General features: G+C 42.7%; 2 protein-coding genes across 3 annotated transcripts; both read left to right on the plus strand.

The window, feature by feature from the left end:
• The first annotated feature begins 13,659 nt into the window (after positions 1-13,659).
• atox1 (antioxidant 1 copper chaperone) lies at positions 13,660-16,078 on the plus strand. The gene is made up of 4 exons (XM_077572294.1): positions 13,660-13,804; positions 14,509-14,584; positions 15,039-15,169; positions 15,752-16,078. The coding sequence occupies exons 1-3, from the start codon at positions 13,799-13,801 to the stop codon at positions 15,161-15,163; spliced, it is 207 nt and encodes a 68-aa protein (XP_077428420.1). The 5' UTR covers positions 13,660-13,798; the 3' UTR covers positions 15,164-15,169; positions 15,752-16,078.
• A 136-nt stretch (positions 16,079-16,214) lies between these two features.
• On the plus strand, positions 16,215-24,280 carry mbnl3 (muscleblind-like splicing regulator 3). 2 transcript variants are annotated; one of them, XM_077572291.1, is made up of 7 exons: positions 16,215-18,237; positions 20,562-20,726; positions 20,833-21,030; positions 21,093-21,302; positions 21,778-21,913; positions 22,930-23,045; positions 23,690-24,280. In XM_077572291.1, the coding sequence occupies exons 1-7, from the start codon at positions 18,070-18,072 to the stop codon at positions 23,705-23,707; spliced, it is 1,011 nt and encodes a 336-aa protein (XP_077428417.1). In that variant the 5' UTR covers positions 16,215-18,069; the 3' UTR covers positions 23,708-24,280. The 2 variants fall into 2 exon arrangements, with proteins under 2 accessions (XP_077428417.1, XP_077428416.1); XM_077572290.1 differs by lacking the exon at positions 22,930-23,045 and having other exon boundaries at positions 16,215-16,673; positions 17,404-18,237.
• The last annotated feature ends 3,603 nt before the right edge of the window (positions 24,281-27,883 follow it).

A 27,883-nucleotide genomic window follows, 5' to 3' on the forward strand; every position in this document is an offset into this window, starting at 1 on the left:
CGGTCGGAGGGAACCCGCACCCCCCCCCCCCCCGACAAACACATGCCGTGCTTTAAAATGTTTAACCGGCGTACAAAGGATAAGGTTCAGTCTGCTCTGCTTCAAAGGTTATTCAGAGATTGATTTGAATAATTAGCATAAAACCTCAATACATTTACACACCAAGGGGTTAGCTCCACAGGATTAGCATTTATTAGCACGGGTCAAAAGTAAAAGGGCAAAACAATCAAATTTGTTGAACTTAACTTAAACATAGGGTTTGAACAGCAGCTTGTAAAAATAAGCTAACGTTTCTAAACTAAACTAAGACCGTTGACGTTAGAGTGCCTCGTCGTCAGCCACGAGTGTGCATGCATCACACAGGGAAAAAACGTAAGAATGAGGAGGATATTCTTTTTTTAATTTTATTTTATTTATTTATTTATTTCAATATGGTCAATTTAGAATGCCTCATTGTCATTGTGCAGAGAAAGAATAAAGAGCGAGGAAGATCGGGAAAAATACATTTTAAATCTGTCTTGATAGCCAGCGTGTGGGCAAGAGCTTCATTTGGAGTGCCTCGTTGTCAGCCACGAGTGCATGCACATCATACAGAAAGACAGAAAAGGAGGGGAATGTTTTTAATAATGTGATGTGACAGATTATGGTTAAGGTTAAATTTGTGTTTTTGGGTCAGGGTTCTTTGGTTTTGTTTTGGGTTTAGGGTTTGGATTTCAATGCACTTTGTGGGAACTCAAAATTTGAGTGGTGCTCCACTGCAACTTTGTTCATTAAGATTTGAAAAATCCCACTTTAGGGTTTGGCGTCAGGGTTTTTTGCCAGCTTTGATTCAAAGGTTTTAAGTTTTGTGTTCATTTACCCGGTTGGAAACTCGAAATTCTGGTAGTCTTCCATGACACATTTCCTGGTCAGAGATGGAAAATTCCCAGCTTCCATTTTGGGGTTTGTCAATAGAGTTTTGCTGACTTTGATGCAAAGGTTTCAGGTTTGGGTTCATTAAGGTTTTGCTGGTTTTTGATTCGGACTTTGGACTTTTGCATGAGGGTTCGTGTTTGGGCGTTTCTGCTTTGCTGACTTTGTTCTGAAGCTCAAAATGTTCCTGATGGCGTTTCGTGCGACGTTTCGTCTCTTTCCAGGTAAACAAATTCACCGACGCTGGCTGCTTCTGCTGCCGTGTTGTTGCTCGCTCTTTAGCCAGCGACGCAGCATGTGGCTCCGCCTCCTGCCCAGCGGTGTTTAACCTGTGGCTCTTGCAATTTAACCCTCATAAAAAGTCAACTTCAACAAGCCGACTCGGGATTCCGGAGCCTTGCGTTCTCCTTTCTCTTCTTCTTCCTCTTTCCTCTGTTAGGCAGAGGGCGGAATTACCAGCCCTTGCTTTCCTTCTGGGTGCAGTTATGGATCTTATTCTCTCCTGCAGCAGGCCGGCAGATTATTAATCAGATTCATAAATAATAAAAGATGGCGGCAGCAGCAGCCGCGATGCCTGCCGGGGCCGCGGCGGCCGCCTCATCCGAGCGGCGAGCCCGAGTGATGGAGGATAAGTCGCAGAGAACAATATTAACACTAAGCCAGCTGGATTTATCCCGAGTGCGCCGCCGCTCCACCTGCGCCGTCTGCGCAGATGCTAAAGCAGCTCAGGATTGCGGTGGAAATTAGCATGAGGCTAATCTGGCTGCCACCAGACGAAACGGGAAGGTTTTCCGTCACATTTTCTCTCCCAACGACACAGACTAAGAACTTTCATTTTGCTCGTATTAAACTCCGGCGGAATGATGCAAACGCCAGCCCTGACCTGCTGGGATTTTGGGGGGGGGGGGGATGCATAGAAAACTGAGATAAGCTCCGCAGGAAACATTGAGAGGACTTTTTTTTAGGATGGCTTTAAAATATAGAGCGGAGCAAACGAGCGCGGATAATTGTTTGAACGCTGGGACGGATCAAAACAGCCACGGCTGAAATCGTGACTGACGCTCGCAGACTTTTTCCGGTCTGAGAGCGTTTGTTCCTGGCGTCTTGCAGCTTCTGCGTTTCCACATCCGTGCGGGTGTCAGAACGGTTCCAAGTTTCCAATGGTGGCGAGTGTCTGAACGCTTCCTGGATCTTGCTTGCTTGCTAGCTTTGTTTCTACATTCACTCCAATCCATTTCATTTAGAAAGTGTCAAATCTGAACCAAAGTGATCTCAGGACGGAGCACTTCTAGAACCGCACTCAACTTACTCAATCAACGGAACCCCACATAAGCAAGCGCTTGACAACGGCGGCCTGTAAAAACTACCTCTAAGGTAGGACTCCGAAATGTTGAGCATCTGTCATTGGGCCGTCGTCAACAGTTGGGACGTCCTTCCGTCATCGTCGATCGCTCAATATTTCAAGGCGAACCGCGTCGTAATCGTCAATCCATCTTTTGTCGATTGCTCAGCAAAATGAGCGTCCGGCAATGCTTTGTCATTCGACGATCCAACAAAATGGCCGTCCGTCATTGACGAATTGACGGGACGTCCTTCAATATTGACGGAACGCCAACCTCTGGGTCCCATTCTAGGGCTTCTCATGCAATACATTGTACCGTATCCCCTTTTTTTTTTTTTTTTTGATCCATAAAACGATGCAAAGTCAGTCAAGGAAGACGCAGAATGAGGACGTGCCAGAATAAAGACTAAAAAGTGTGTAGAGATTGACAGGCGGCTTGCTTATATTCATTTGAATGTAACTGGCGCGGTACGTACGCCGTACACATAACTTCACCACAAGATCCGCTATTTCATCATCAGGTACATTTGGAATCTTAACTCTTTCACTGCCACTGACGTTTAAAGACGTCAAGTAAAAACCTACGGAGCACTGCCAATGACGTCAAAAGACGTCATCCAATGATTTTTATTTTTTTTTTTTGAAACGGGTAGAGGAAATGGCATGTCTGGTGAAAGTTTCCAGCCTGTCTGTTGTGCCTAATGACTATTTTTGGCCCCTAGAGGGCAGCGATGACTCTCTTTTGACAAGATCGAGTGGGCGTCAGTAGAGGCGGAGCTAGAGCGTCGAGCAGGAGATGAGAATGGAAGACAAAGGAAAAATGGCGGCCGGTCGCGAGGAGCTCACGCCCGAGACGTTTTTTTCAAAGACCAAAAGCATCGCTGAGAGAGCACATTGTTGACGACGATGATCATCATCGATGATGTGGTGTTTGTGGCATCATTCATGGACAAAAAGAAGTGTACAATTCACTAGAGTGCATGAAATAACATCGTTTCACAAAAAGCTCTTTTTCTCCGCTTTTTGTTTCAAAACAGAGCATTTTGGTGAAAGTAACCATTTTCTATTGTTGATTACTGAAGAACGGAATAAGGTAGAAACAAACTTTTTTTTCTGATGAAAGATGAGAGTCCAATCTTTCATTTGGTTGGATGTGTGTTTCCATAGTCCAAACACAACATTTTCTGTGGACCTTGAAAGATCACTCAAAATGCTTAAATCGGCTGGCAGTGGCGACGTCCCGTTTCTAAAAACGTCTGGCAGTCAAAGAGTTAAATATATGACGTGCCGCATATACTGTATTTTTATCACTTGGCAACACATGTTCGTTTGCGTATAACCTAGAAATGGATTTTGCGCCTGCATGAAAGCTTTGTGTCACATCGCGCACCTGCAATTCGAGATTCGGCCACTGGTGAAATCTTGCGTCAGGACCCCGAACGCCGCGCGGGTGCTGCGTAGCCCCGCCTCCGCCGGAGAAAGAGGAGAGAGCAGTCGAAAGAAAGGAGCGAGAGAGATTGGAAAGCAAATCTAGCCCAGGCCGTCGCGGCTCCATAAAAAGTGGCTGAATGATGAGCGCGGATGCAGTAAATGATGAAGGAAGTCTTCGCCGTTTCTTGTGCGACTGTAATCAAATCAAAGATAATCGCTTGGCCGAAAGGAAAGCGAGGCACGATTCATCCCACTCGCAGCAAAAAGCCCAAAAGAGCTGCGGGACTTGCGTGTATCTGTAAAAAGAAATTTGCCTCTTTCTGTCTGGTCACTTAAAAAGGTCATCGTGAATAATAACTGAAAGGACAACAACCCGTAAGCCGAGCAATAGAAATGATTAAGAAGCATGCATGATGACGAATGTCTTTTCTTAATTGTCCTTCGCAGTTCTTTTGCGGATCTTTTGAAAGTCAGAAACTGCGTTCATGAAATCTTAAACGTCTTTGTTGCCAAATTTCTCGGGTCTTGGTGGTTTGTGGGGCCTGAAAGGTTTCTGATGATCCCAGAGTGTCTGAAAGGTTCCTGAAGTCAGAGGATTCCTGACGTTTAACGCTTCCCGCGTCCTGATTGTCCCCGGCGGATTATAGAAGCTCGAGATTGTAAATTCTACTTTCGGGTGCTTCTTGCTTGCGTATCGTCTTCTGTTGCGAGGCGGCTTGAGTTTCTTTGTTGGCTCACTTGGTTCTAGTATCATTCCGGTTCCAGAGCCTTAGCGGTTGCTTCAGCCAAATGGTTCCTTGTGTCTTGGAGGTCCCCCGTACCAGATGATTCTCGTCTTCTCCTCAGGACCTGATTTAATGGTTCCTCGTATTGCGTGGTTTGTCGGGCCGCAGTTTTGCCGCAGCTGCTTGGACTCAACCGGAGCGTGTTTACCCGCCGGTTGAGTCCAAGGTTTTTACTTTCTGTACCTGGATTTCCCATCTGCGGTAGTGGCGAATAGTAGCTAATGGTTCCTAGTACCTACCGGTTCTTCCTTGACTACTTTTCAGGATTTGGAAGCATGAAAGTGATGTCATGAAATTGTAACTTCCGAGTGCTTCAACTTTTTTGCGTGTCCTCGTTTTCGTTTCTCTTGACGTGTTGCCAGAGTTTGTGGCGGCTTCCTGGTTCCTCGAAGGTTTCTCGTACCAAATGGTTCCAGGTTTCTTGACTCTTCCTGCTGCCTGATGTTGTTCTTCGTGTTCTGCGAGCAGCTCCTCGTGTGGTTTCTTTAAAAAGTGTGAAGCGACTCTTCAAAGATCCGAAGTTTGTCAGGGTTTCAAGTTTCTTTGTTTGCCAAAGTTTAGCGTTGACTTTTTTCTTTGCCAAACTTTTTCAAGTTCGGTGATCATTAGGAACCATTTTGGAATCTCTTTGTTCACCTGAGCGCTCGCTTCCCGCTCTTTCCTTCAACCTGCCCGTGTTTTTTTTCCCCCCAGACTTTTCTTTAATTCCTCCTGTAAGCACACCAAGATTAATTGCTGCTTTCTTTCAACTTCTTTGCGCGTGCGTCCTGCCGACCGCTCGTCCTGCCGACCGCTCGTTCTGCCGACCGCTCGTCCTGCCGACCGCTCGTTCCGTCTCTCAGGAATGCCTCTCATCATCTTTTCATTAACGCTACCTCTGCCCTTATACATTATTCAGCCTGGCTGTGGCGTGCGCGGCCTGCCGTCGCCAGAATGCATTCTGCAAACTCATTAAAAAACGATTAAAGCCTGATGATTTCCTGTGATAGCGCCGAGCGGGCGGCGGCTTTTGCGTTTGCGACTGATCTCGTGACAAACTGGCGGCGGCGCTTTTGTTTAACCTTTCGAAGCCACGCTTTCATCCCGTGTGGACGCTTTGAGCGGAACGCCGGCGTACGCGCAATGCGACCCGCTGCTTTTGTTGACTGGAACGCCTTCTGGCTGTCGGAACGTTCCGGGCTTCCTCGAACCCTTGTTGTTACTGACAACTTGACTTGTGCGAATATGACCGTTTTCATTCTCGCGGTGGCAACTGGACTGTCCGGTGGTCCGAAAGGTTTTCTGCCTCTCGTCCCAGCAGGCTTCATCAGTTCATGCAGGTGTCGTTAGCATAACTATTCCTCAACAAAAACAGAAAAGCAACACTTTTCTTTTTGCTCCCATTTTTTATAAGATGAACACAATGATCGAAAACACGTTCCATGTACACAATATCACCGTTTCTCTCAAATATTGTTGACAAATCCGTCTAAATCTGGGAGAGTGAGCGCTTCTCCTTTGCCGAGATAATTCATCCCACCTCACAGGTGCGCCACATCAAGATGCTGATTAGACACCATCAAAAATAAACAAAGCGAGAGAAATTCTATGATGTCATCAATTTCAACCAGTTTTTGATACAAATGAGCCTTTTCTGAATTGTTGCAGGTGTACCTAATGATGTGTCCTGTGAAGGTGAAATTTGTCCTCAAAACATCAAATGTTGAGTTGGAACCCTCCAGCAGACTTTTAGTGGATTTATTTCTTCACTTTTGCAGCGTCTACATTTCACCTGCACACCCTTTTTGTGACGGCTGACATCCGTTAGGAGTCGAGCCTCTCGACGTATCGCACGCTTTTTTTTTTTGTTCGGGTTCCTGCTCACATCCTCAACAGGGGGTGTTTGGGGAGAAGTGTTGACATGTTAATTGACGCTTTGCAGGCTTTTTTTCTCTCGCTGCTCTCTGGAGGGCTTCTTCCTCCTCCTCCTCGCTCTGATTTGTGTGGCGTCCTGCGTGAGCAGATCTGCTTGAAGATGACGAGGAGATGATCAGGAGGCGGCGCTCAGGCTCAAGGGAGCAGGCGACTCCTATTTCTCCACCTGGAACATCAAAAAAGGCCTCTTTAATAGAGGCAAATATGATTCAACTAAATGTTTAATTATGCAAAATGAAAATGTTAATGAACTGTTTTTTTTTAATTCGATTTCAGAATAACTTCAAATATGTTTTAACTTTAAAACGTGAAAAATTACAAAATATTTTAAGAAAAATTTGAATTAGAATGCTTAAAAATATTTTGTATTACAGAATTATGCACTGAGATTCTTGTAAATTGAACTTTCAATTTATCTTAATTACAAAAGGCGGGAAATTTTTCATTTACATTTATTATTTATCGGTATGTTTTAAATGTTTAGTTATACAAAATAAAAACATTAATGAACTGTTTTTTTTATATTAGATTTAGGAATAACTTCAAATATGTTTTATCTAAAACATGAAAATGTTTGGGGGGGGTTCAAATTAACATGAAAAAAAAGGTTTGAATTTGAATGACTAATATGTGAGTGATGGCTAAAAAAAAAAAGAAAAAACTTTGTGAGCTAATCAAGCATGTAAAAGTGTGAGTGAAGCGGCTCAATGAAATGATTGGAATGTGATTCAAGTCACAGCCTATGAAGGCAACGATGTATTCATGCGCGGGTGCGAGCCCTCCTATCAATAGCGGCCTGATGCCATTGTGTGCAAACGGAATCTTAATTCTTCATCTAGCATCTTACGCTTCACCAAATTTGCCAGATTTCTCGTCATCTCACTGATTGATAATTTGGCCGGCACCGTCTTAGAAACGCAAACTCCATAATGAAACGGAAAAGTTGCCTTATGCATAATATTTGGCCTATTTTGTCATTAAAAATGTCAAATGGACTCACAAGAAGGCATGACAATGTTGTGTTGGGCTTCGCTAAACGTTAAGTTCCAAAGTTGAAATGGCTCACGTTCCCTTTTCAAGGCAACAGTTTGTCAGCATAAGACAAAAAAGCTTTAATTTTGACAGCACTAATAAAAATATTTTTTACTTACAATCAAGCACACAGCTTTGCCTAAAGTCCGCTAGCTTAATGCTAATACATAATGGGGAATCACCATAGACAGGCTAAAAAATAGCATCTATGTAGCATTGCTATTAAGCTTTAAGCAATGAATATTTGATCACAAATGTCCGTAGACAGGCAATATAACAATACTCGCAGGCCTATGTTCTTACTCCTCTGCAAAGAACGATTTCTATTCCTGTGATTTAGCAAGCCACTTGGAATAGTTGTGAAATTCTTAGTTCATCTGCCTCATTGAAGTATACTGACCCCCAGTGGCCAAATCGTACACACTAGAAGGAGTCGTAATAACTTGATTTGAATTCTTGATTTCCTGTACGTGTTTATTTTTTCTTGAAATGCAATCGAAGTTCCATTTATAACAAAAGGCCAAATGTTTCCTCAAACACAAGAAATGCAATATTTTTGCTTGATTGTGTTTTTGTTTTTTTTTTACTGGAAGCATACGGACAAAAGTTATGTAGGTTTTTTTTTTTTTTTGTAATGCCACAACATAATTCATTGCTAATTATTTTTGCCTAAACCTAAACGACATCTTGCAGACTCCCAATTTGGGAACTGCTGAAGTTTTTCGAAACATGCTGAATAATCTTGAGTGCAATAATCCCTGCAGGTGGGCCCATCCGTCTAATTCTGCCAAATTAAATGAGATCCGTCACACGTCCCCCTAATGGCCGCCGCAGATTGTGTGCAAAAATCTGCATTAATAATTCAGCGCCGCCTTGTATTATTCATGCCAGCGCCTTTTAAAAGGGCCGGCGCGCACTTTTTACAGTGGGAACTTTCTTCCTGCAGGGTCAGTCCACGATGCGTTCGGGGACTGTGGGATATGACAGTGACTTTGCTGAGTTCTGCTCATCTCAGGTGTCCTCTTCAAACGACAGCGACTGTGCAGTAATGTCACTTTGGGTCGTAGAACCCGTACCAAACTAAATAAATAAAAATAACAAATAAAAAAATTACAAATAAAAAAAAAAAGCTCGGTAGCGCCCCCCTCCGCAGGAATTCCAAGAGTACACCTGCAAAATGTCTCAAGAAGCCATGCTAAAAGATACGGGAAGTCAGCCATTTTGTTTTGAAGCAGCCTTTTTAGGATATTCTGGAAATTGGTGGGATTTCAAAAATTCAGATCCCTTCATCTGTTTCAAGAAACAACATGAAATTCGGTCGGCATTTCTATCATGAGAAACCCCACCAAAAAGTCTCAAGAAGACATGCTTGAAAAAGACACAGTCAGTCCGCCATTTTGGGTCAAAGCCAGCATTTTTTTTTCTGATTTGAAAGTCAGCCCCCCTAAGAAAGTATTTACTTAGCATCATGAAATTTGGTGGAAACGTCCATCATGAAAAAACCTACAAAAAAGATGTTTCAGTTTTAAATTCATCCCCCAATGCCATGTTGATCTTGTCAAAAAAAAAAAATGCTACACGTCAATTATGAGTAAACCATGAATGGACTAACAATGCCGCTGACTGGCCTCCGGCGGCCATCTTACGTTGCCACTCGCTTAACCCGGCTAACGTGAATACATCATTCCATTTAGCGACTTGAAATTTGGTGGACATTAATCTTGAATAGAACAACAAAAAAGTATTTTTAATCCATGCCTGCAAAGACACTGGAAGTCGGCCATTTTGGTATGAAGCGTATATTTTAGGCTCAATTACCGTAATTCACATAATTCACCAGATTTTCCAGTTTCAAATTCAGCCCTAATGCCACTTTGATGTCGCCATAAGAAATTAGGTACGCGTCTATAAAGGGTCGACCCGCAAAAAAAGTCACAAAAAAAAAAAACGCCTGAAGTGAAAATAGTACTCAAAAAGTCTGCCGTGGAGGTTTGAAGCGACGCCTCAACAAAGACTGTTACAAGGAGTAATAAAGTAGACACCAAAATGAATTTCATATGTTTTGTGTGCATAATTGTTATCATCATCAAGTCTTTAAAGTAAATCTATTTGTTGTTAAAAGCCAACCTTTCCATTCCTTACGAGAATAAATGTGCCTCTCGCGGCGTTGTTTAATCAGCGCGGATGCAACAGACGGCGTCGCCTTGTTGGCAAAACAAAACCTTCCCTGCTGTCAATAAGGGACATTTTTGCTTTTAACAGCGATTGATGGAAATTCCAACGTGAGCTTCGGCGGGAGTCTTGCTGACAAGCGTCTGCTGCGTCTTCTCCGTGAAGGTGAGCGGCCGCCGTGATTAAACAGGAAGGCATTAGCACACAGTTAGCGCTCGCTCGCTCGCTCGCTCGCTCGCTTGCTGGCGTTTGCCGCCTCGCTCAGGTGCTTTTAATCCCGCCGCCTTTGTCGCCTCCATCTTTAAGACCGCGACCGGAAAAAAAGAAGGAAAGTTTTTTAATAAGGCCCGAAACTTTGGAGGTTCCTAAAGCGGAGAATGAAGATCAAACTGGGGCCAAAGACAAAAGAGATCTGAAGCGCACACACGCAAAAAGTCGTCCTTCAAAGAATTTGCAGAGGAAGTCGGGTTTGAATGCGTAATGGCAGGCAGGTAACTGGAAGGCCATCTGAGCGTGCGAGAGCGTGCGAGAGCGTGCGAGAGCCGGCGAGAGCGTGCGAGAGCGTGCGAGAGCCGGCGAGAGCCGGCGAGAGCCGTGCTCCTCTTAACTCCAGTGATTTGCAAGTTCGACTCATATCTGACTTTCAAATATGGTCGCAAAATCTCGAGGAGTTTGCCTTTGAAAGGACCCCCAAAATATCGGCAAAATAAACAAAAATGGCATATTTCCGCTGACTTTTCAACCATGGATTCTTATTTATTTTTAAGTAAAATACTTTTTGGAGATAACTGTGGTTCGCTTCAATTCACACGTATGATATCTGAGTGTTGTATTTTATTTTATTTTTTTTTAAATCTGTCTTTTTCCTGTTTGTCTTGCCTGGGTGTACCTAATTTTGTGACCAATGAGCATCCAACTTTGAACAAAGACATTTTCCTTCTCAACTCAGTTCATAATTGGATTCATTTTAACATCTTTCAAAATTGCCACAATGGCCAGTAAGGCGTGTACGTACGTGCGCGCGTGCGCGTGTGAGCGTGCGTGAGTGTCATTTGTGGGTGAGTGTTTTTCCCCAGCATGTGCGCCATCATTAGCCTCCGTGTGCATCTTCCTCCCAGCGAGCACATACATTATGGATGCTCCTCATCCTCATTCTTCCTCCTCCTCAATATGACAATCGTCCTCGCGTTTCCTCGGCGAGCTCTCGGAGCATTCAAATGAAATTGAAAATAAAAAAAGATGATACTTGGCTGCCATCAAGTGGCTCTCCCAAATTGTGCGTCACTATGAAATGCAAGATGGACTTTTGAAGGCGTTTCTACTTTCGGTTTCAGGATGGGGGGGGGGGCACTGGCAGAAAATCATTTTCAGGTAGAATACAAAATGTGTTATGTTATGAGGACTGTAGTCAATTTTCAAGATAAAACTTTATTATGATGTTCAAGGTCCACATTTACCAAAAGAAGTCATATTTTAATATCTGAATTTCAAAACACAACTGCATTGACTTCATATCAGACCTTTTGCTCGTCAATTGTCTTTATTCTATAAGAAAACAATGGCCTATATTCTCAAGAAAAGACTCTTTTTTTCCTTTCTTTTTTTACTCTAGTATGACTTTGGTTTTACTTGGACTACCGATATTCAATTAGACAAATCAGACGTATGTGATGATGTGCCTCAGTCAGTATTTGAGCCTGTACTTAAAGATGAGCGCTTCACTATGATGTCACAATTCGTCTCATTTACATAATCCCGCCCTCAGACTGAAACAATGTTGGAAGGAAGGAAGGAAGCAAGAGATAGAGAGATTATAATATTGAAAACAAATCTGAAAACTGCAAATAGGCATGACTGTAGTTTGAAGTTGTGATATCACCATTCACCACTAGATGGCAGACATGTCTTAGTTGCACTTACACCATGTCTTAAACTGCCCTATTCTACAACAGGAGTAGGCCGAATATTTTTTTGTGGATTTGTAAGATATGCAGGACAAGCATAGTACCTCAATAGCATTAACATTTGGAGTCAGATGATTTTGGTGAAAAAGTGCTCAAAATACATTCTTGCACTAAATGTTGGTTTACTGTTCAGCAGTTTTGTGCCGTACATTTTTATGCAAGAGAACCCTTTGTACTGGAGGAAAAAAATTAAGAGGATGTGGTTATGAGATGATAGATCTTTCTACCATACATTGCTAAAAAAAAAAAAAATGGAAAAACAGGAAGATGGCCTTAAAAAAAAAGACATATAAAATGGCCCAAAAATACTCTTGCAGCCCATTAAATGGCAATATTGATGCAAAGCCAAATAGCAACAAATAAAATATGTTTCCAAAATCAATCAGCCCTAATCAGAAGAATGTTTTCAAATTTTCCCCAAAAGTTTGGCTAATGTTGACGTCACCAACTTTGAAACTGGGGTGGGAAAAAAACAAGTCACAAAATCCATTTTTGCTGCAAACGACAACAGCTGCAAACAGGAAATGAGCATCTGTCTCCTGCTCACAGGAATTAATTGACGATTTCTTCGCCCATGTATCATTGTTATCATCTTACAATTATGCGCAGAACGTCGCAGGCGCTTTTGACCTCTGAACTTGAAGAGCTCGCGTACGTGGCTCTCTGTCTCTCCCTTCCCATCCGATTGCAGGCGACTTAGTTTAGTGTTGACTTGTTTTCTTATTTATTGCCGGCGCCTGGGCCGTAAACATAAATCACATAAATCACATAAATCACGGCGCCGGCTCATATAAATGTCAGCGTGGACGGGCGAGCTCATAAAGCTCTAATTTGATCGGCGTTCATGTGGGGACGCGGCGTGAATAAACGGCGGGCCTCCTCAATCATCCTTTTCTGCATCTTGCTGCCACACACAAGACGCCCCAGACGCGCATCCGTCAGGCCCCTCATAAGACACGCCCACTTGATGCCCACCAAAGCCTGATCGGCCGAATCCTCCCTGCCCTGCATTCATTGGTCAAATAGTGGCAGCACAAAATGTTTGTTTTGTTTTTTTTTACCTTCAAATTGTGTTCATTCATTCAAGGCCTGACTTCTGAAAAGCAGTTTGGAGGTGAAAAAAGGAGAATGTGTTTCACTGTATTCTTGTACTATTTATGATCCCTGAGGTGAACTTGGAAACGGGGGAAAAAATTACGTAAAATTTGCATATTGTATTTGGATAATAAAAAAAATACATAAGTAATGAGCCCTGAAAGGAATTTGTAAAATAATAATTGTGGATAGAAAAAAATCTTCTCTATGATTGCTGCAACGAAATGGAAAAATGACATGATACTAAATTGAGAAAAAAAAATGTTACATTAAAATACTAATTTGTTTAGGGAAATAAAACAAATAAATTACCAGTTAATTTAGGAAAGTAATAATGATCTCTGAAGGGAATCGAACAACAATAATTAATACCATTATATAGTTGAATAAGAAATTGATGAAATATTAAAATGTAATCATAATATTGATGGATAGATGGAATATTTGTTTGCGTTGGAGTCTGCCACGCTGACGCTTGAAAGAGCTTTGCTGCCATCTGGCGATACAACAACGCCACTGCAACTGAGCCCAAAATGATGCTCGTAGATATTTTCACTCAAATATTTGTTCTGTTTTTGATTCAAAACCTCAAAATGCGACATTTTTAATATTTGATTTGTTATCAGCATTTTTTTAAATTTCAAAATGTGATGAAATATCGTTTGACTACTATAACAATCTGCCAGGTTTGTCTGCTAGTCCAAATGTCGTTTGTTTTCACTGTGTTTTTTTTTTGTTTTGCGTCTGTTGCATTGATTGGGAAAACATCAGAAATGCCCGACGTTGGAAATGGTCGAAACAATCTTAAAACAACAGGAAACGAAAATGATGAACAAAATAAAATGCATCTCAAATTGATAACGGTATTTTTCGTTTGTTTTCAAATTTGTAGCATCCTGTATATGCTTAATATGAGATATGGGTAAATGGCGGCACTTTAGTTTTGTAGGACTAGTTTTAGTTTGCATTTAAATCCAGAAGCAAATATTTAAATACACAGCGACACTCAGTAACCGGAAGTGTTGTTCCTATTCCATTCGGATGTTAGCTTGACTGTATAACCAGAGTCAGGTGGTGGATTATTTGCTTGGTTTTTTTCGCCACTGTGTGGTAAAAGTTCATCTCCTAAGAGACGCCACGTCATCGTAAAAATGCCCGTGAGTTTTTCTTAACATATTTCTATGGTAATTAATGACTTGTTGATTTGCGCTAGCATGCTGGCTTTAGCACTTTGGTAAACTAAGCTAGCAATCGGTTTGTTTACGTAACAACAATTGTTCAATGTTTTCCATGATCCGATGGTAAATGTGTCGCGTAGGCGTAATGTGCATTCATGTCGACACAATACTTGAATCTATTAGAGAAATATTCAAAATGTGCGTGTGTCGTATGAATAACAATTGCGATTTGCAACAAAGACATTTTTATTCTACATACAACTCCTTTTTGCTGCATTCAAAAATCACTTTTTATTGGGGGAACTACAACCAATCCGTACGAAAACGTGATTATTTGATGAAATAGTCAGATAATCAATTTGAAAATGATTGGATAGTGACGAATCTTGAAGTAACTCTCAGTTTCCAAAAACATTGACGAGAAGAAAGAATTTCGTGAGATATTGCATAATTGTGTTTCATTTGGTTTGTCTAATCAGTAAACCGTACCAAATACTGAAATGTTGATGAACAGTCATTGGTGAGTTGAAGAGATTTTGCAGTAAACTTATCATTCTTAAAAACTTCTGATAGTGACATCTGGTATTTGAGGAGAATCGCTGACTTGTCAACGATGGAAACAAAAGTTCAAAGGAATGTTTTTAATTTTACGACCGGGCGGGCGTTCTCGTGCAACCTGACAGAAACACGAGTTTGCGGTGGCCATGACGTGTGAAGGATGTTCCGGTGCTGTCAGCCGGATCCTCAGCAGGTTGGAAGGTGAGACTCGAACCCGGCCGCGATATTTAACATGTTCATTTTCAAAATGTAAAGGTCCGATTATCTTTCTATAGGATTATCCTGAGAGTAATTGTTTCAGTTTCATTCCCAGTCTGCTTGAAATAACTGTCAGAAATGTAAATATTAGGGAAAGTCTACACACCCCTGGTGAAATTCCAAATGTTCAAATTGTACATGAAGTTAAAGTGGCTGAAATGTCATTTTAAATTCAAAATGTTGATACGTACAATTCACTTTCAAGTCAATTACATTGGCGTTCATCTTGAACAACTCTTTAGTATATTTTATTTATTTAATTTTATTCATGTACAGTATAAACGGTGCAGAAATTGTCAAAATGCAGTTTTGTTTTATTTGTCTTTTATTGAAGCGCAGTCTTAATGTCGGAAATTGTGCTTGATGTTGCGGCTTGACAACGGTTTGCGTTCCGTAGACGTCAAGTTTGAAATCGACCTCCCCAATCAGCTGGTGTGGATCGAGTCGGACAAGGACGCCGACGTTCTGCTGGAGACGCTAAAGAAGTGCGGCAAAGAGGTCACCTACAAGGGAACCAAATAAAAACAGGTGACGTCGCCATCATCGATCGTTGATGACGATATCTTACTTGATATCTCTTGTTGCCTAATATGATGTTAACTTTTGTTTCTTGTTTGCTTCAATTGCTTTTTTTTTCCCCCTTATTATTTTTTTGCTGTTTACAAGATTTGGCTTCACAATTTTTATTTTCATTGTCTTTTATTATAATTTTAATTGTATGCATGTTTGAAATAAAAATTCAAAAAAGGGAAACCTTCAAACAACTGCGGAGCAGCAGCACAAAGAAAAGATTGTGATTTTTCTATATTTCAATTGAATGCAAAAGTGCCAGCGAAGGGCTAACAGAAATGAGCATTGATGCTAACGAACTTTTGCTGCATGTCTTCCGGTCGAGCTCAATGTTGCCTGGCATGTTGTGGCGCAAAGTGGTATTGCATTAAGGGAGCGCAACTTGAAATTCTGTCTCCTGTAAAAACAAACTCCAAAAATGGCATCAAATCTTCAAACATCACAAAATATTTGCCATTGTGTAAAACCGCAAACTATCTTCTGTTGACATGCGTGCCGCTAACTGCGCGTTTTTCCGCCGTGTGTGGTTTGTTTCTCAAGGACGAGGACTTTTTGCAGTGCCCAATGAAGGAAGCATCTTCCATCACGGACGTCATGCCAGCGACTCCAATTTATTTAAAGATCAATCATTACTTCCTGTTTACATCTTCAAGCATTCCCCGCCAAGTCATCAAAGAGACACCGTTACATGCTGATTTTTTTTTACATTCAGATTTCTCTCTTTGATGCCACAATGAACATCTAACACTAATTTAAAAAAACGTGCGAAAAACACATTGACGCAGTTTTGTAGCAAGAAAACAAAATGGATTTTGCGTGCGACTTGTGGATTGTACGTTGTCAATGCAATAAAGTTACAAAATTCAATGTTCATTTTCATTATTTTCAAAAAGTACCAAATTGAGACGTTTTGCTCAATTTCAGACTGATTCAAACAACATGACATTTTTTCAGCTTTTTTTCTTTCTTTCTTTCAAAATATGATAAATGCATCGAACTTTTAGATTTCCTCTGCAATATGTGTAACCTTGTTGGCACAATCAAAGCATTCTACGTGTAGCCCGGCCGCAACATGCACGCAACACTTCAGCATGTGGGTCCTGCTGAGTGTTGCGTTCCGTTTGCTCAGGCTGGAAATCAATCAGACACTATCAACTATCTGAAATGTTGAATTTTTGCTTTTTTCCAAACTTAAAATATCCATGTCTTCTCCTGTAGCTATTGAGTCAATTACGAATGTTTGCCTTCCATCAAAATATGATTTTTTTCTTTTATTTCAGCCAAGTTAACAGTGAATTTATATTTCTGTTAGCAAAATATAAATCAGTATGAAACATTTTTGGTGACAGTGTGAAGGACTCAGGCTGTGATTGTCAAAATGTGCTGCTCCCTCTAGTGGTCGTCTGAAGGAAAGTGTGCTAACCGGATGTGAAGGTGGCTTCGAGCAGGACTCAAGTCAACGGTAGGGCGCAATACCATACGCGTCCACAAGATGGCGCCATGCGCGATTAAAGAACGTTGCTTCTGGGATCGAACCTGAATCAAAAACAATAGGCTGGCTTCGAGCACAGCCCAAACTCCAAAAGAAGTAAAAATGATAAGGGTTTACTCGAGCGCACGCATTCGCACGCGCACCGTGCACGCGCTTGACACAGAGGCTGCAGTTACACTTTAGGCCAGAGGGTGGCAGTCGAGAGTACACAATTGTGACAAACTCCACGATGCAGAAAATAATGTTTTATTTGCATGATAAGGTCAGTCCTGCCATAATTGAAAATACTGAAATATTCAAAACAAAATGTTCAAATTTCAATCAGGGATTAAAAATGAGTGGAATAGAAAATGAGTTTCATTCCATTTTAAGGAACAATAATATATTGGGATCTATAGTTCTTAATTATCTGTCATTGTTTTCTTTGGGAAATTTTATTTATCAAAAAATAGGCTGCTTGTGGTGGTGGTTGATGTCGACGTTTGTTATGACTTAAGAGTTGAGTACTGTATTCTTAGGCTGAAAAAAAAAGTGCTATTGATCATCTCTATACTGTAAATGACGTAAGTGACGTCTCCGTCCCTGCCCTCCCTCCATTCGCTCGTTCTGTCTCTTTCTCTTCTCCTTCCGCCGGCTGCTCCCCTCCCTGTTTGTTTGTCGTCGCTTGTTTCTTCCCTTCCTGCCTCGTGGTCCTCATCAGCACTCGCCTCCTCCTCCTCTTCCTCTTCCTCTTCCTCCTCTTCCTCCTGCGCACTCTTCGGCTGGCGCTGCTGCGCGTCTCCTGTGAAGCGCCCGTCGTGTGTTTTTCTGCCCTTTTTGCAGCCACGCCGACGAGGAGGATGCGTGGCCGACGCAAAGGATGCAAAAGAGGCTGAAGTAAGAAGTGGGAGTGTCGCGAGGAGAAGGTTTTCGCCTGACCTTGTTGTTTTGTTTTGTTTTGTTTTTTCCCCCCTCTAATGCTGTCTGAGGCAATGCAAGCTCCAATCGAACAAGCCGCACCTTTTTCTTGTTTTTGGACGTTTGAAGGACGCCGACCTGCTGAGTGACTTGTTGGGACAAACGCGCAGTGCGGCGACCGCCTCTGCTGCCGGCATGTTGACGTGATTTCATCGGCGACGCAGGGTGGGCCTGGTACTTGCCACTGGACCCCCCCCCCCTCCCCACTCCACCTCCCCTCCCCGCCATGCCTCACTGATGCCCTCGGAGTAGTTTCACCCCCCCCCCCCGCCCGCCCCCTCATGGACGTTCAACCCCGCTATCTCACCCCAGTCCAACTTCAGCTGCCACTTTTTTCAGGAAGAGCCGATAAAGCGCCAATAAAGCGTTTTGCATCCAGTTGCTGCCCCTGCACGCGTGCTGCTCGGTCATGGCGGCGAGCGCGGGCCGGGACACCAAATGGCTGACCCTGGAAGTGTGCCGCGAGTTCCAGAGGGGCACCTGCTCGCGCTCGGACGCCGACTGCAAGTTTGCGCACCCGTCGCGCAGCTGCCACGTAGACAACGGCAGAGTGGTCGCCTGCTTCGACTCGCTCAAGGTAAGCGAAACTGCACATCTTTTTCTTTTCTTAGCTGCCTCACCTCGGAAGCTCGTAAAGATGATGACACAAATATGCACATTTTTACGTACATTTTTGTGTCTTTAATCCCTTACAGATCGTCGCCGTCCAAAAAAAGTGGTTTAAATAATTAACTCATTCACTCGCAGCCATTTTCACTGAAGCAACCCCCTTCGCTCCCAGCTGTTTTCCTGGATTTTGACTGATTTTGAAAGGCCCACAAAATATTGTGTTCTATTGCTATAAGAAAAGAAAAAAAACATGGAACCTACCAAAAGTAAGATTAGAGTATCATCTTTCATCAGGAAAAAAAAAAGTATCTGTTTCTGTTTTATAGCAATTAGCATTAGAATAATTTCATCCATATTCACATTCCTGGTGAAAAACACTGTCAAAAAGAGCTTGTTGCAACATGGCCCTGGCTGATCTCTTATACTCTGCTGCCACCCGCTAGCTGTTTTTTATAATAACTACCGTTGCTTTAAGCCACCTCTTCATGTCAGAAGCTGCATCAAATGCTCTTGCATTAAAACACTTTTTTTTAACACGTTTTTGGGAGGGAAGGGCAAAGTTTAAAAAAAATAACTTTGTAACTTTTTTACACATTTTTGGGTTCAATGTTGATATGAGTTGAGGACTGTCATTTGGACAGAAATAGTAATTTGCCGCCATCTTGTGGCATTTTTGTGCTAAGGAACTATGTTAAAATGTGTTGAGTGGCTTCATTTTGACAAACTGTGCCACAATTTTGGTACTCAGAAACTAATGAGGAGTTTGATTTTCACAAGTTTCAAAAGTTGGGGCACTCGTAAGTTAAGTTTGCTCGTTAGTCAACTCGCTTAATGCTCACATATAATGTGAAATGTCATAGATGGGTTAACAGAAATTTGCATGAATGTTATGGTAATTCATTATTTGAAAAAAATAACTTTTGTAGCATCAACACAAACAACAACAAACAGCATTCGACGTTTGGTCAGCCGCTGCAAACGGAAATTGCGCTTCAAAGGAGGAGTGGTTTCGTGTAGCGGTGCGACCCGTCGCGGCCGCCGTCTCCTTGCTTATTGAGTTGGAATGTATTATTGGTCCATTTTTCCGCGTTATGTCCTCCAGAGCAGCAGGGAGATGGAGGGGGGTGGGTGGGGGGCTAGTGGGGGGGTGGCTAGTGAGAGGCCTAGCAACAGCACAGGAGTGCGTCGCCATTGGATCGTTTGATCTTCCTGAGTGGCACGGCTGTTTTTAGCACAGAGCAACAGTCTGCCTCGGCATTGCTGCTGGCATGGAGGGCGGGGCTATAATAACCACCGTTGCTTTCAGCGACCTCTTCAGGTCAGACACTGCATCAAAGCCTTCTGTATGCTCTAGCGTAAAAAAAAAAAACAAAAAACGTATAAATACGTTTTTGGGAGCAAATGAGTTAAGTATAGGGTCTTTGAACATATTCTTTATATCTTGCGAAAAACGAGAGTTGTGACCGTCTCCATGTGCAGAATATCCCCACTGTACGTCACACTGCGCGGCACGGGGGATGACTGGTTAGCACGTCCGCCTCCCAGTGCCGAGGACGTGGGATCGAGTCCGGGCTTCGGCCTCCCTGGGTGGACTTTGCATGTTCTCCCCGTGCTTGCGTGGGTTTTCTCTGGGATCTTCTCCAATTTATAATTGTGAGTAGGATATTATTTATACGGTGAGGTTTGCCGGCAACCGATCCATCGTGTTGCCCGCCTCTGACGTGAAAGCCAGCTGAGATTGACTTCAGCATTATTGGACTTTTTTTTTTTTTTTTTTTGCACAATTGTCTTAATTGTGCTTTGCTGAGACCAAACGATGCCAATTGCACATGTGACGTGTGGGATTTTGGCGACGACTTCATCAATTATCCTGCACAAGCTCCTCGGAGACCTCATTAGTGCTTCATTTCAGCACGTCGTACAAAATGGCGCCTTGTGTTTTAAGCCCAATTTACTCTTTGCAAACAAATGGAAAGAAAAATGCACATGTTGTCATTTTTAGCTGTAGAGCCGAGTCGCGTATTTATTTGATTTTGCTCGTCACTGTGGTGTGTGCGTGAAAGTAGCAGTTTGCATAATTACATCCATGCTAATTTCTGTTAGCCGTCAATGTCATCAAATGTTAGCATTGAGCTAGCATTAGACAAAATGAAATTGTTTAGTTCAACTTTTGTGTATTTCATTTCCTCGTGTTTTATGGCTGAGTTTTATTTCACGGTGGAATTTTTGTTCTTGTGTTTGGAGCAGCTGCGGCGTTGTCACCTTCTGTCGTCGGTGTTGTTTTTTTCTCAGGGCCGCTGCGTGCGAGAGAACTGCAAATACCTGCACCCTCCGCCGCACCTCAAAACTCAGCTGGAGATTAACGGCAGGAACAACCTGATCCAGCAGAAGGCCGCCGCCGCCATGTTGGCTCAACAGATGCACTTCATGCTGCCTGGAGCGCCGCTGCAGCCCATCGTGAGTCCGCCAATCACATGCAGGACATTCGCAATTCCTAAACTGAGACGCGGGTGGAAAAGCTGCCATGCGGAGAGACTGTACACGTTCTTTGTGACATCCGCAGACAACGTTCCCCGTCACGCCCTCCCTGACGAGCAGTCCCAATATGGCGTTCGGTCCATTCCTAAGCCACATGGGCCCGGGCTTGGGCTTGATGCCCGACCTGCTGCCCGGTTCTCCCCTGCTGGTCCCCGGAGGTCCTTCCAGCCTGGCGGGCAACGGCGCGGCCGCGCTCAAGCACGTGCGCACCGACAAGCTGGAGGTACGACGTGTATGCATTATTTGATTTTTTTTTGTCCGCACTCTGAAAGGTCCCCCCCGCAGGTTTGTCGCGAGTTCCAGCGTGGGAACTGCACGCGCGGGGAGAGCGACTGTCGCTACGCGCACCCCCTGGAGGCCGGCATGGTGGACTGCAACGAGAACTGCGTCATCGTTTGCATGGATTACGTGAAGGGACGCTGCGGCCGGGACAAGTGCAAGTACTTCCACCCTCCGACTCACCTGCAGGCCAGGATCAAGGCTTCCGCCGCCTTGGTCAGTCACACTTAATTATAGATTTTATATGTATTTTATATACATATATATATATACATACATCCTGATAAGAGGTGATGATTTTTATCTGATCTGCCTGTTTTGCTCCTATCTTGACCCCTAGTGGGATGAGGTCACTTCAGCTTGTATTTTAGACAGCAGCGTCCCCTGGTGGCCATCATTAGACATTTCTGTAAATCAAAACTAGACAATACTTTCGAGACCTTCCATTCCTTCCTCGCGCCATTTTGTACATAAATTGAAATGTGTCGTAATCTATCAATTATGTGTGCTAAAATAGTAGTAAAGTCATAATTATAGTAAATATTATGTGGAAAAAAATTCTAGCCCATAAAAATGAAACAAATGGAAAATAGTACAACCCTACATTTCGGTCTCAAAAGTAGGGTCACATTAAGCAAGATTTTTCTTTCTCTCTCTCTTTTTTTTTTTTTTTCTAACCGGACAATTTCAGGGCGTTCCGGCGGGAGGCGTGCAGTCGCTACCAAAGAGGCCGATGTCGGACAAGAGCAACGACCACAACGTGTTCCGCTACCAGCAGGTTGTGGCCGGCATGCAGCTGCAGCAGGCCGCCGCCTTCATCCCCAGCGGTGAGTCAGCAGCGCTCAGCAGCCGCCAGACATTTTCACACCTCACATTCCCGGACACAATCAAATGTGCCGTGTGTACCTCCAAGTGGCGAAAGAATCCCAAAAGTGACTTTTTTTTTTAAGATAAAGTCATAATAGTACAAAATGGAATAAGAGAATAAAGTCATATTTTAACAAGTGAATTTCTTCTTCTTTTGTTACTCGTCACCTTTTATTTTAGAAAAACAATTATTTAAATTTAATTAATAATTTTTTTAATTAATTTAAAAAAAACATAATTAGAATGGGAATTCAAAAGTTGCCTATTTTGAAGAAAAAGTCTTATTGTAACAAATTAAATGTTTGCTTTTTGTTTTGCTAAATGTGTCCTCTGTTTGAAAACAAAAAACAAAAAAATGGGAAAAAAATGTCAGGAGTGTTACAATCATTTCAGATTTTTTATGGAATTAATGTTGTACCTGTTTTCAAGAGGGAAAAAATACAACAGCATTCATTTGCCAAGAACAAAATTGTATTTTGTCCGAATAAAAGGAGAGAAAATCATGGATTTATTGTGACGTCGCTAGGCAGATTAGGGGATTGACATGGCAACACATTGAGGCTGAAATCTGATTGGACACAAAAGAAATCCTTCCGCATACAATGCATCTGAGACAAACGCTACGAAATTTCGGGAATTTAGTTTGCAAAGTGCAATATCGGCCTGTGGTTTGTCGATCATTTGCTCTGGTCACGTCCGTGTTCATTTTCAATACAATTGTCCGATTTTGCCGTCTGATCACATTGTATGCCGCCGCCGCCGCCGCCGCCGCCGCCGTCTGTTTGTTTGTTGCAAAACCTCCAAACTTTTGTCTGATTTCGTTTGCATGTTGGGGCGACACGCGTCCAAATTCATCCCGCCCGTGTGGCTTGACTTGTTGCCATGGTAACCATCTCATTCCTGTCCCCCCCCCCCCCCCCGCCCCCCTCCCACATCCTCATCCTCATCCTCACCCTCTTGTCTGCCTGAATGAAAGTTGCCCTGATGCACGGCGCCTTTGTCTCCTCCTCCTCCGCCTCCTCCGCCGCCGCCGCCGCCGTTTCGTCGGCCTCCAGCGCCGTCGCCGATGTTCCTTTCGCCGAATCCGATCAGGTTTGCTCGCCGCTCGTCTTTTCATTCCGCTCTCTAGTATGGAAAGCCGTTGAAGCATTTATTACGTATCCGTCAGACATTATCTTGATATTTATTTCTCTATTACTTTATGTCCATACAGAAAAGGAAACGGTACATTTGTGAATTGTAGTTTATGTTACTTTAATATACAATACATATTTATTTTTTTATTCTTACACTCGACAAATACTCGTTATAGAACTCAACTCAAAAAAACAAATAAAAAACTATACTAAAACCAAGCATTTAAAAAAAAATAAAAAAATCACTAACATACCTGTTTTAAAAAAATATTGACTACGATCTGAAATGTCCGCTCTGGCGTCACATGAGCACTTGTGATAAAAATGTCCAGGCTTCTTTCCTTGCCAGACTTGGTCCTCATCGGAACATTTTTCAGACTTGAGATCAAACGTTATAGCCGAAAACGTGTTCATTTTCGCAACCCGCAGTAACGTACGGTAGGCCGAACCTGCGACCATGAACAGATGAACACAAATCAATGATTGTAACGTCTGCTTGGCTTCAGGTGGCGCTTTCTTCTTCTCCTTCTGTTTTTAAAAGCCCCAACTGAGTCCAAACAATGACAAGCAAGTCCACTCTTCTCGTGTGTCTCCCGCCAGAACCTTGTGAGCTTGTGAGTCCCGATCCGGCGGAGTTGCAGCTCGTCCCCGTGGATATCGAGGAGACGCACCTGTGTCCTGTCCCCAAACTGCTGATGGCGGCTCCCGTGGCCCTCGATTCAGTAAGCCTTTCTCCCAACGCCATTTAAGGTAAAAAAAGAAAAAAAGAAGACAAACGTGTGCCTCAACCACTTTGGAGGCTGCGTCCGAGAGACGCCACCTTCTTGTCAGCCATAAAAACCCACACCTTAATACAACATGCAAACAATGGAGTTAGCCCACTCTCGTTCTCGGTAGCTCAACTTATCAAATGTAAGACACGCGCACGCACGCACGCACGCACAGAAGACGCAAGCCCCCTTTATGGGTTGGACTCCGAAGGTAGCAGGACCACCTTGAGACCGTTGACACGCAACAGCACAGATGGAGACCAATCGAATGACAAACGTGTTTTGCAGATGGCCTGTCGTGTCAATGGCTTCACTTTCATTTGTGACATTCGCGCACTTGACTCGTTTGGGATTCTTGTTTTAACTGCAGCGGAGAATTGGCACACACACAAAAGTTCACAAAACATACCCTAACTCAGAGGTCCCCAACCCTGGTCCTCAGGGACCGCTATCCAGCCTGAACGATCTCCACCTGTGTTGGCTGTGGGAGGCGTGGAAAACAGGCTGGCTAGCGGTCCCTGAGGACCAGGGTTGGGGACCTCTGCCCTGACTGTCATATTTTTTTTGTTAAAGAAGAAGAAAAAGACCAAAACACATTTGAATGATGAAAATCCATCATATAATAAAATGAATCACAAATTTAAAAAAAAAAATAAAAATGTTTCATATGAGAGTGAAACCTGTGCTGTATAAAAATCATCGCAAAAATAATGCAATCATATCATTGGATCGCAATTGTCCTTATGGAAATTGTAAGTCGTGTAGTCGTCAAATTGAAGGCAGGCGCGCAAATGATTGTGAAACTTTTCGGAGGATACGAATGTTGAAATGTGACTTGGAACTTTGCCTGGACCACTTTGATCGGATCCGCTCAATTTCCGTGATTGCTATGGGAACCAGGTTCATTTCAAGTGTCTACTGTACAGTAAAAAAAAAACGGAAGTGTTTCGTTATATGTCTCTCTACAAACATATCCTAATATATACGCAAAAGTGGACTCGAATCGTCAGAAGACGGGTGACGTTTTTTTGGTGTGCAACGACGATTGTTTCTCGATTGTGGATAGAAAACAAAACGAAGCTTCGTTTTGGTCTCAATACACAAAAAGTGACTTTATGATGCTGACGTCAGAATGAATGCAAACTTTTCAATCGGGCCAAAGTGGGCTACTCTTATATGCAAGGAGCTGCATCGTTGGAATGTGTATTTTTATTTCCATTTCCATGTTGTGTCCGGAAGCTCCAATGTTGATCAAATCCCCTTTGATGGCTCTTGAAACTTGAAAGCGGTCCGATTGTTTTGTGCTTGTCCCAAAGTCGACGAAAGTTGACGAGGGAATCGTTTTCGGCTTGGCGGACATTTTGCGCCAAATTCTGACGTGCCTCTTTTCAAATTCCTTCACTGGCCGCACACTTTGAGATGAAATTGTTGAAGTGTCTGCGGCACTTTTGCCGCCTTATTTGGTGTGTCGGAGACGAGGAATTGTGTGAAGTGTGTTTTTTGCTTGGCTGTGGCGCTTTTGTGAACGTGTCCAACGCTCAGATGGAAATAGTGGCCCGCTAAAAGACAACGAGGATTCCTTCGTCATCAGGAAATGGTTTCGATGACGTGTTGTGAGTCTTCGTGCTGCACTGAAAAGATAGAAAATACGCCAGGCACAAACGTGACTTCTTAATCTGGAGAATAAACAAAGTCCCATTTTTTTTCCCCTCAAAAGTCTCAATGATGGCTTCATTCTCATAATGTTTTCATTTTCTTCTCTAAAATGCAAAATCTTTCCTAAAAAATTTAGACAAGTTTATTTCATAGATATTACAGCTTTTATCCAAAAACAACTTTTTTTTGTGATAAAAACATAATTCTACATCTCAATCTGTTTTTCAGTGTGGTCCGAATACTCGTACCGTGTCAAATGTAACCGCATCATCTTGAAATGATTTATAGCAACAAGAAACGTGTATGATATCAAATAGTTGAAAGTTGTACACAATGACGGTTCCGTTGCTGACAACATGGCTACCTTTCTAATATCCAACTTATGAACTGAGTGAGACGAATGAATAATAACTTACTCAAACAAAAAGGGAATGTTGAAATGATTTTATTATTGAAATAATAATAATAATATTTATACGCTATCCAAAGGTGTCCTCTGAGGAGATCAAGTGATGTTTATTGAGTCCATCGTGTTGTTTTATTTTGGGAATTCCTGTACTGTACATGCTATGTTTGAATTCAAAACTATGGAAGCAAAGCTGTGCCATCCGAATTGGAATTTGGATTTCTCACACTGATTTTTTTTTTTTAGCATCACAAAATCTCGTGTGTAAAATTAGTTTTCGAACTTCCTAATGAGTGTCAGGAATTCTGAATTTAGTGGAAAAAAATCAACTTTTACACAAATTTTTTCAACAACAAAAAAATTCAGAATTTTTTGATGGTAAAAGAATTATGTGTCAAAGATTTAGTTTAAAAAAAATGTAGCGATAAGTTCCAAATGAAGTATCAAAAATTCTAAATTCTAATTTTGAATGAAAATCTGTGTTAGAAATTCAAATTCCAAGTGATGGCGTGTATTGGTCCACCTATCAGGGAGGTAAAGCGGCTTTTGGACTGAATTATTTCTGTTGTTTTGGTTAAAAAAAAAAACTATTTCTTTGACAGGCAGCCCACAAGTCTCCTTATTTCTTTCTTTCTGCCCCCCCCCCCCCCCCGGCTTTCCGGTTTTACTGGCTGATGTCCATTCTCTCCAAATGTGTGACCTTCACCTTGTTTGCACTTATGTACATATTATAGAACTTTGTCTAAATGCACCCCCAAAAAAAACGTATATTTTGAATAAATCTAGACAAGAGTTGCAGAATGTCCAACCACTGGATTGTGAATGATGTCTATTATTTGACTACAGTAAGCTACTGCTTCATGTCTTTTTCTTTTGTGTTTTTGTCATTTTTGTTTAAAGAGGCCATTTTATTTGAGTACGGTCCTACATTGATGTCAAATAATCACGAGGAACTGAAAGACTCAACTTCTGTCCTTCTCTAGTGTCTCACTGACTAAAAATGTAAGTCAGAAGGCGTTGTAGCCCGTCACTAAGCTATGCTAGCGCAGTAGCAAAGTCATCATTACAGGGACATAAATACAAAACAATCCAATGAAAAATATGAATTACGATGACGTTAACTGAGCTCCATGTCCTTTTCTTTCTGAAATGAAGTAGATATATAAGCCCCAGGTGCTTGCTAGCTAGCTTAGCTTAGCTTAGCTAGTTAGCTAGCGCCAGGGGCTAAAGCCAAACTGTGGCAGGGCTTTTACTTTCTGGACCCGGATTTGCCACCTCTGCTGAGGCCAAAATAACCGCACGGCTTCCGACAACTGCAACGACAATGTGTCGGGAATCCCCCGCATGAGGGCCCCATTACTAGCTGTTGCTGGCCGGTGGGTAGCACTGAAAGACGCTTGAAAATGGTCCATATCAAGGACAACGCCGCTGTTTGCTTATTTTGGGTGGGAGGCCTCCACGGTCCTCCTTGCCCGGGGGGGACATTACCACTCGTATGTCGTATAGAAAACGTCGACTTCCTGATTTCACATTAGTTTCCCACGACAGGCATTTGTTTTTGTGGTAGCGTTTGTGCGCGGCAGGTTTGGACGTGCGCTCTTGCTTTTTGCTGGTCTTGTTGCCATAGCGCTGCTCCCAGCTCGACTGAGTCATCCTGATGATTTGTTTCGCAGCCCTCCAACTTGCACTGGTGCGCACGACGGGGGAGGGGAGGGAAATCCAGTTGCGCATTTAGTCCCTATTCTTCTTATCCTGCTAGGAAGCTACTTGTCCTACTCCTCGCCAGTGAGACAACGTAGCCCCGTCACAAATCTGTGCCCTTCCAGCATTTTACTTGATCTTCTTGAAAATATAAATATCGGTCAAGCCCCACTTTAGCCCCGGGAGAGAAACAAATCCTGAAGACCACCCTGCTGACCTTCTAAAATCCTAGAATTGTTCAACTTCTTGTGCTTCACAGAT

Source organism: Vanacampus margaritifer, chromosome 8 (assembly GCF_051991255.1).
Source record: "Vanacampus margaritifer isolate UIUO_Vmar chromosome 8, RoL_Vmar_1.0, whole genome shotgun sequence".
Lineage (NCBI taxonomy): Eukaryota > Metazoa > Chordata > Actinopteri > Syngnathiformes > Syngnathidae > Vanacampus > Vanacampus margaritifer.

Excerpts from the sequence above, each read along its gene's own strand:
- atox1 (XM_077572294.1), top strand. Across the intron at positions 14,585-15,038 it reads GATCCTCAGCAGGTTGGAAG|ACGTCAAGTTTGAAATCGAC; the intron begins GTGAGACTCGAA and ends TGCGTTCCGTAG.
- mbnl3 (XM_077572290.1), top strand. The coding sequence starts at position 18,070 with ATGGCGGCGAGCGCGGGCCGGGACACCAAATGGCTGACCCTGGAAGTG. Across the intron at positions 20,727-20,832 it reads GAGCGCCGCTGCAGCCCATC|ACAACGTTCCCCGTCACGCC; the intron begins GTGAGTCCGCCA and ends TGACATCCGCAG. Across the intron at positions 21,914-23,689 it reads CGCCGCCTTCATCCCCAGCG|AACCTTGTGAGCTTGTGAGT; the intron begins GTGAGTCAGCAG and ends GTCTCCCGCCAG.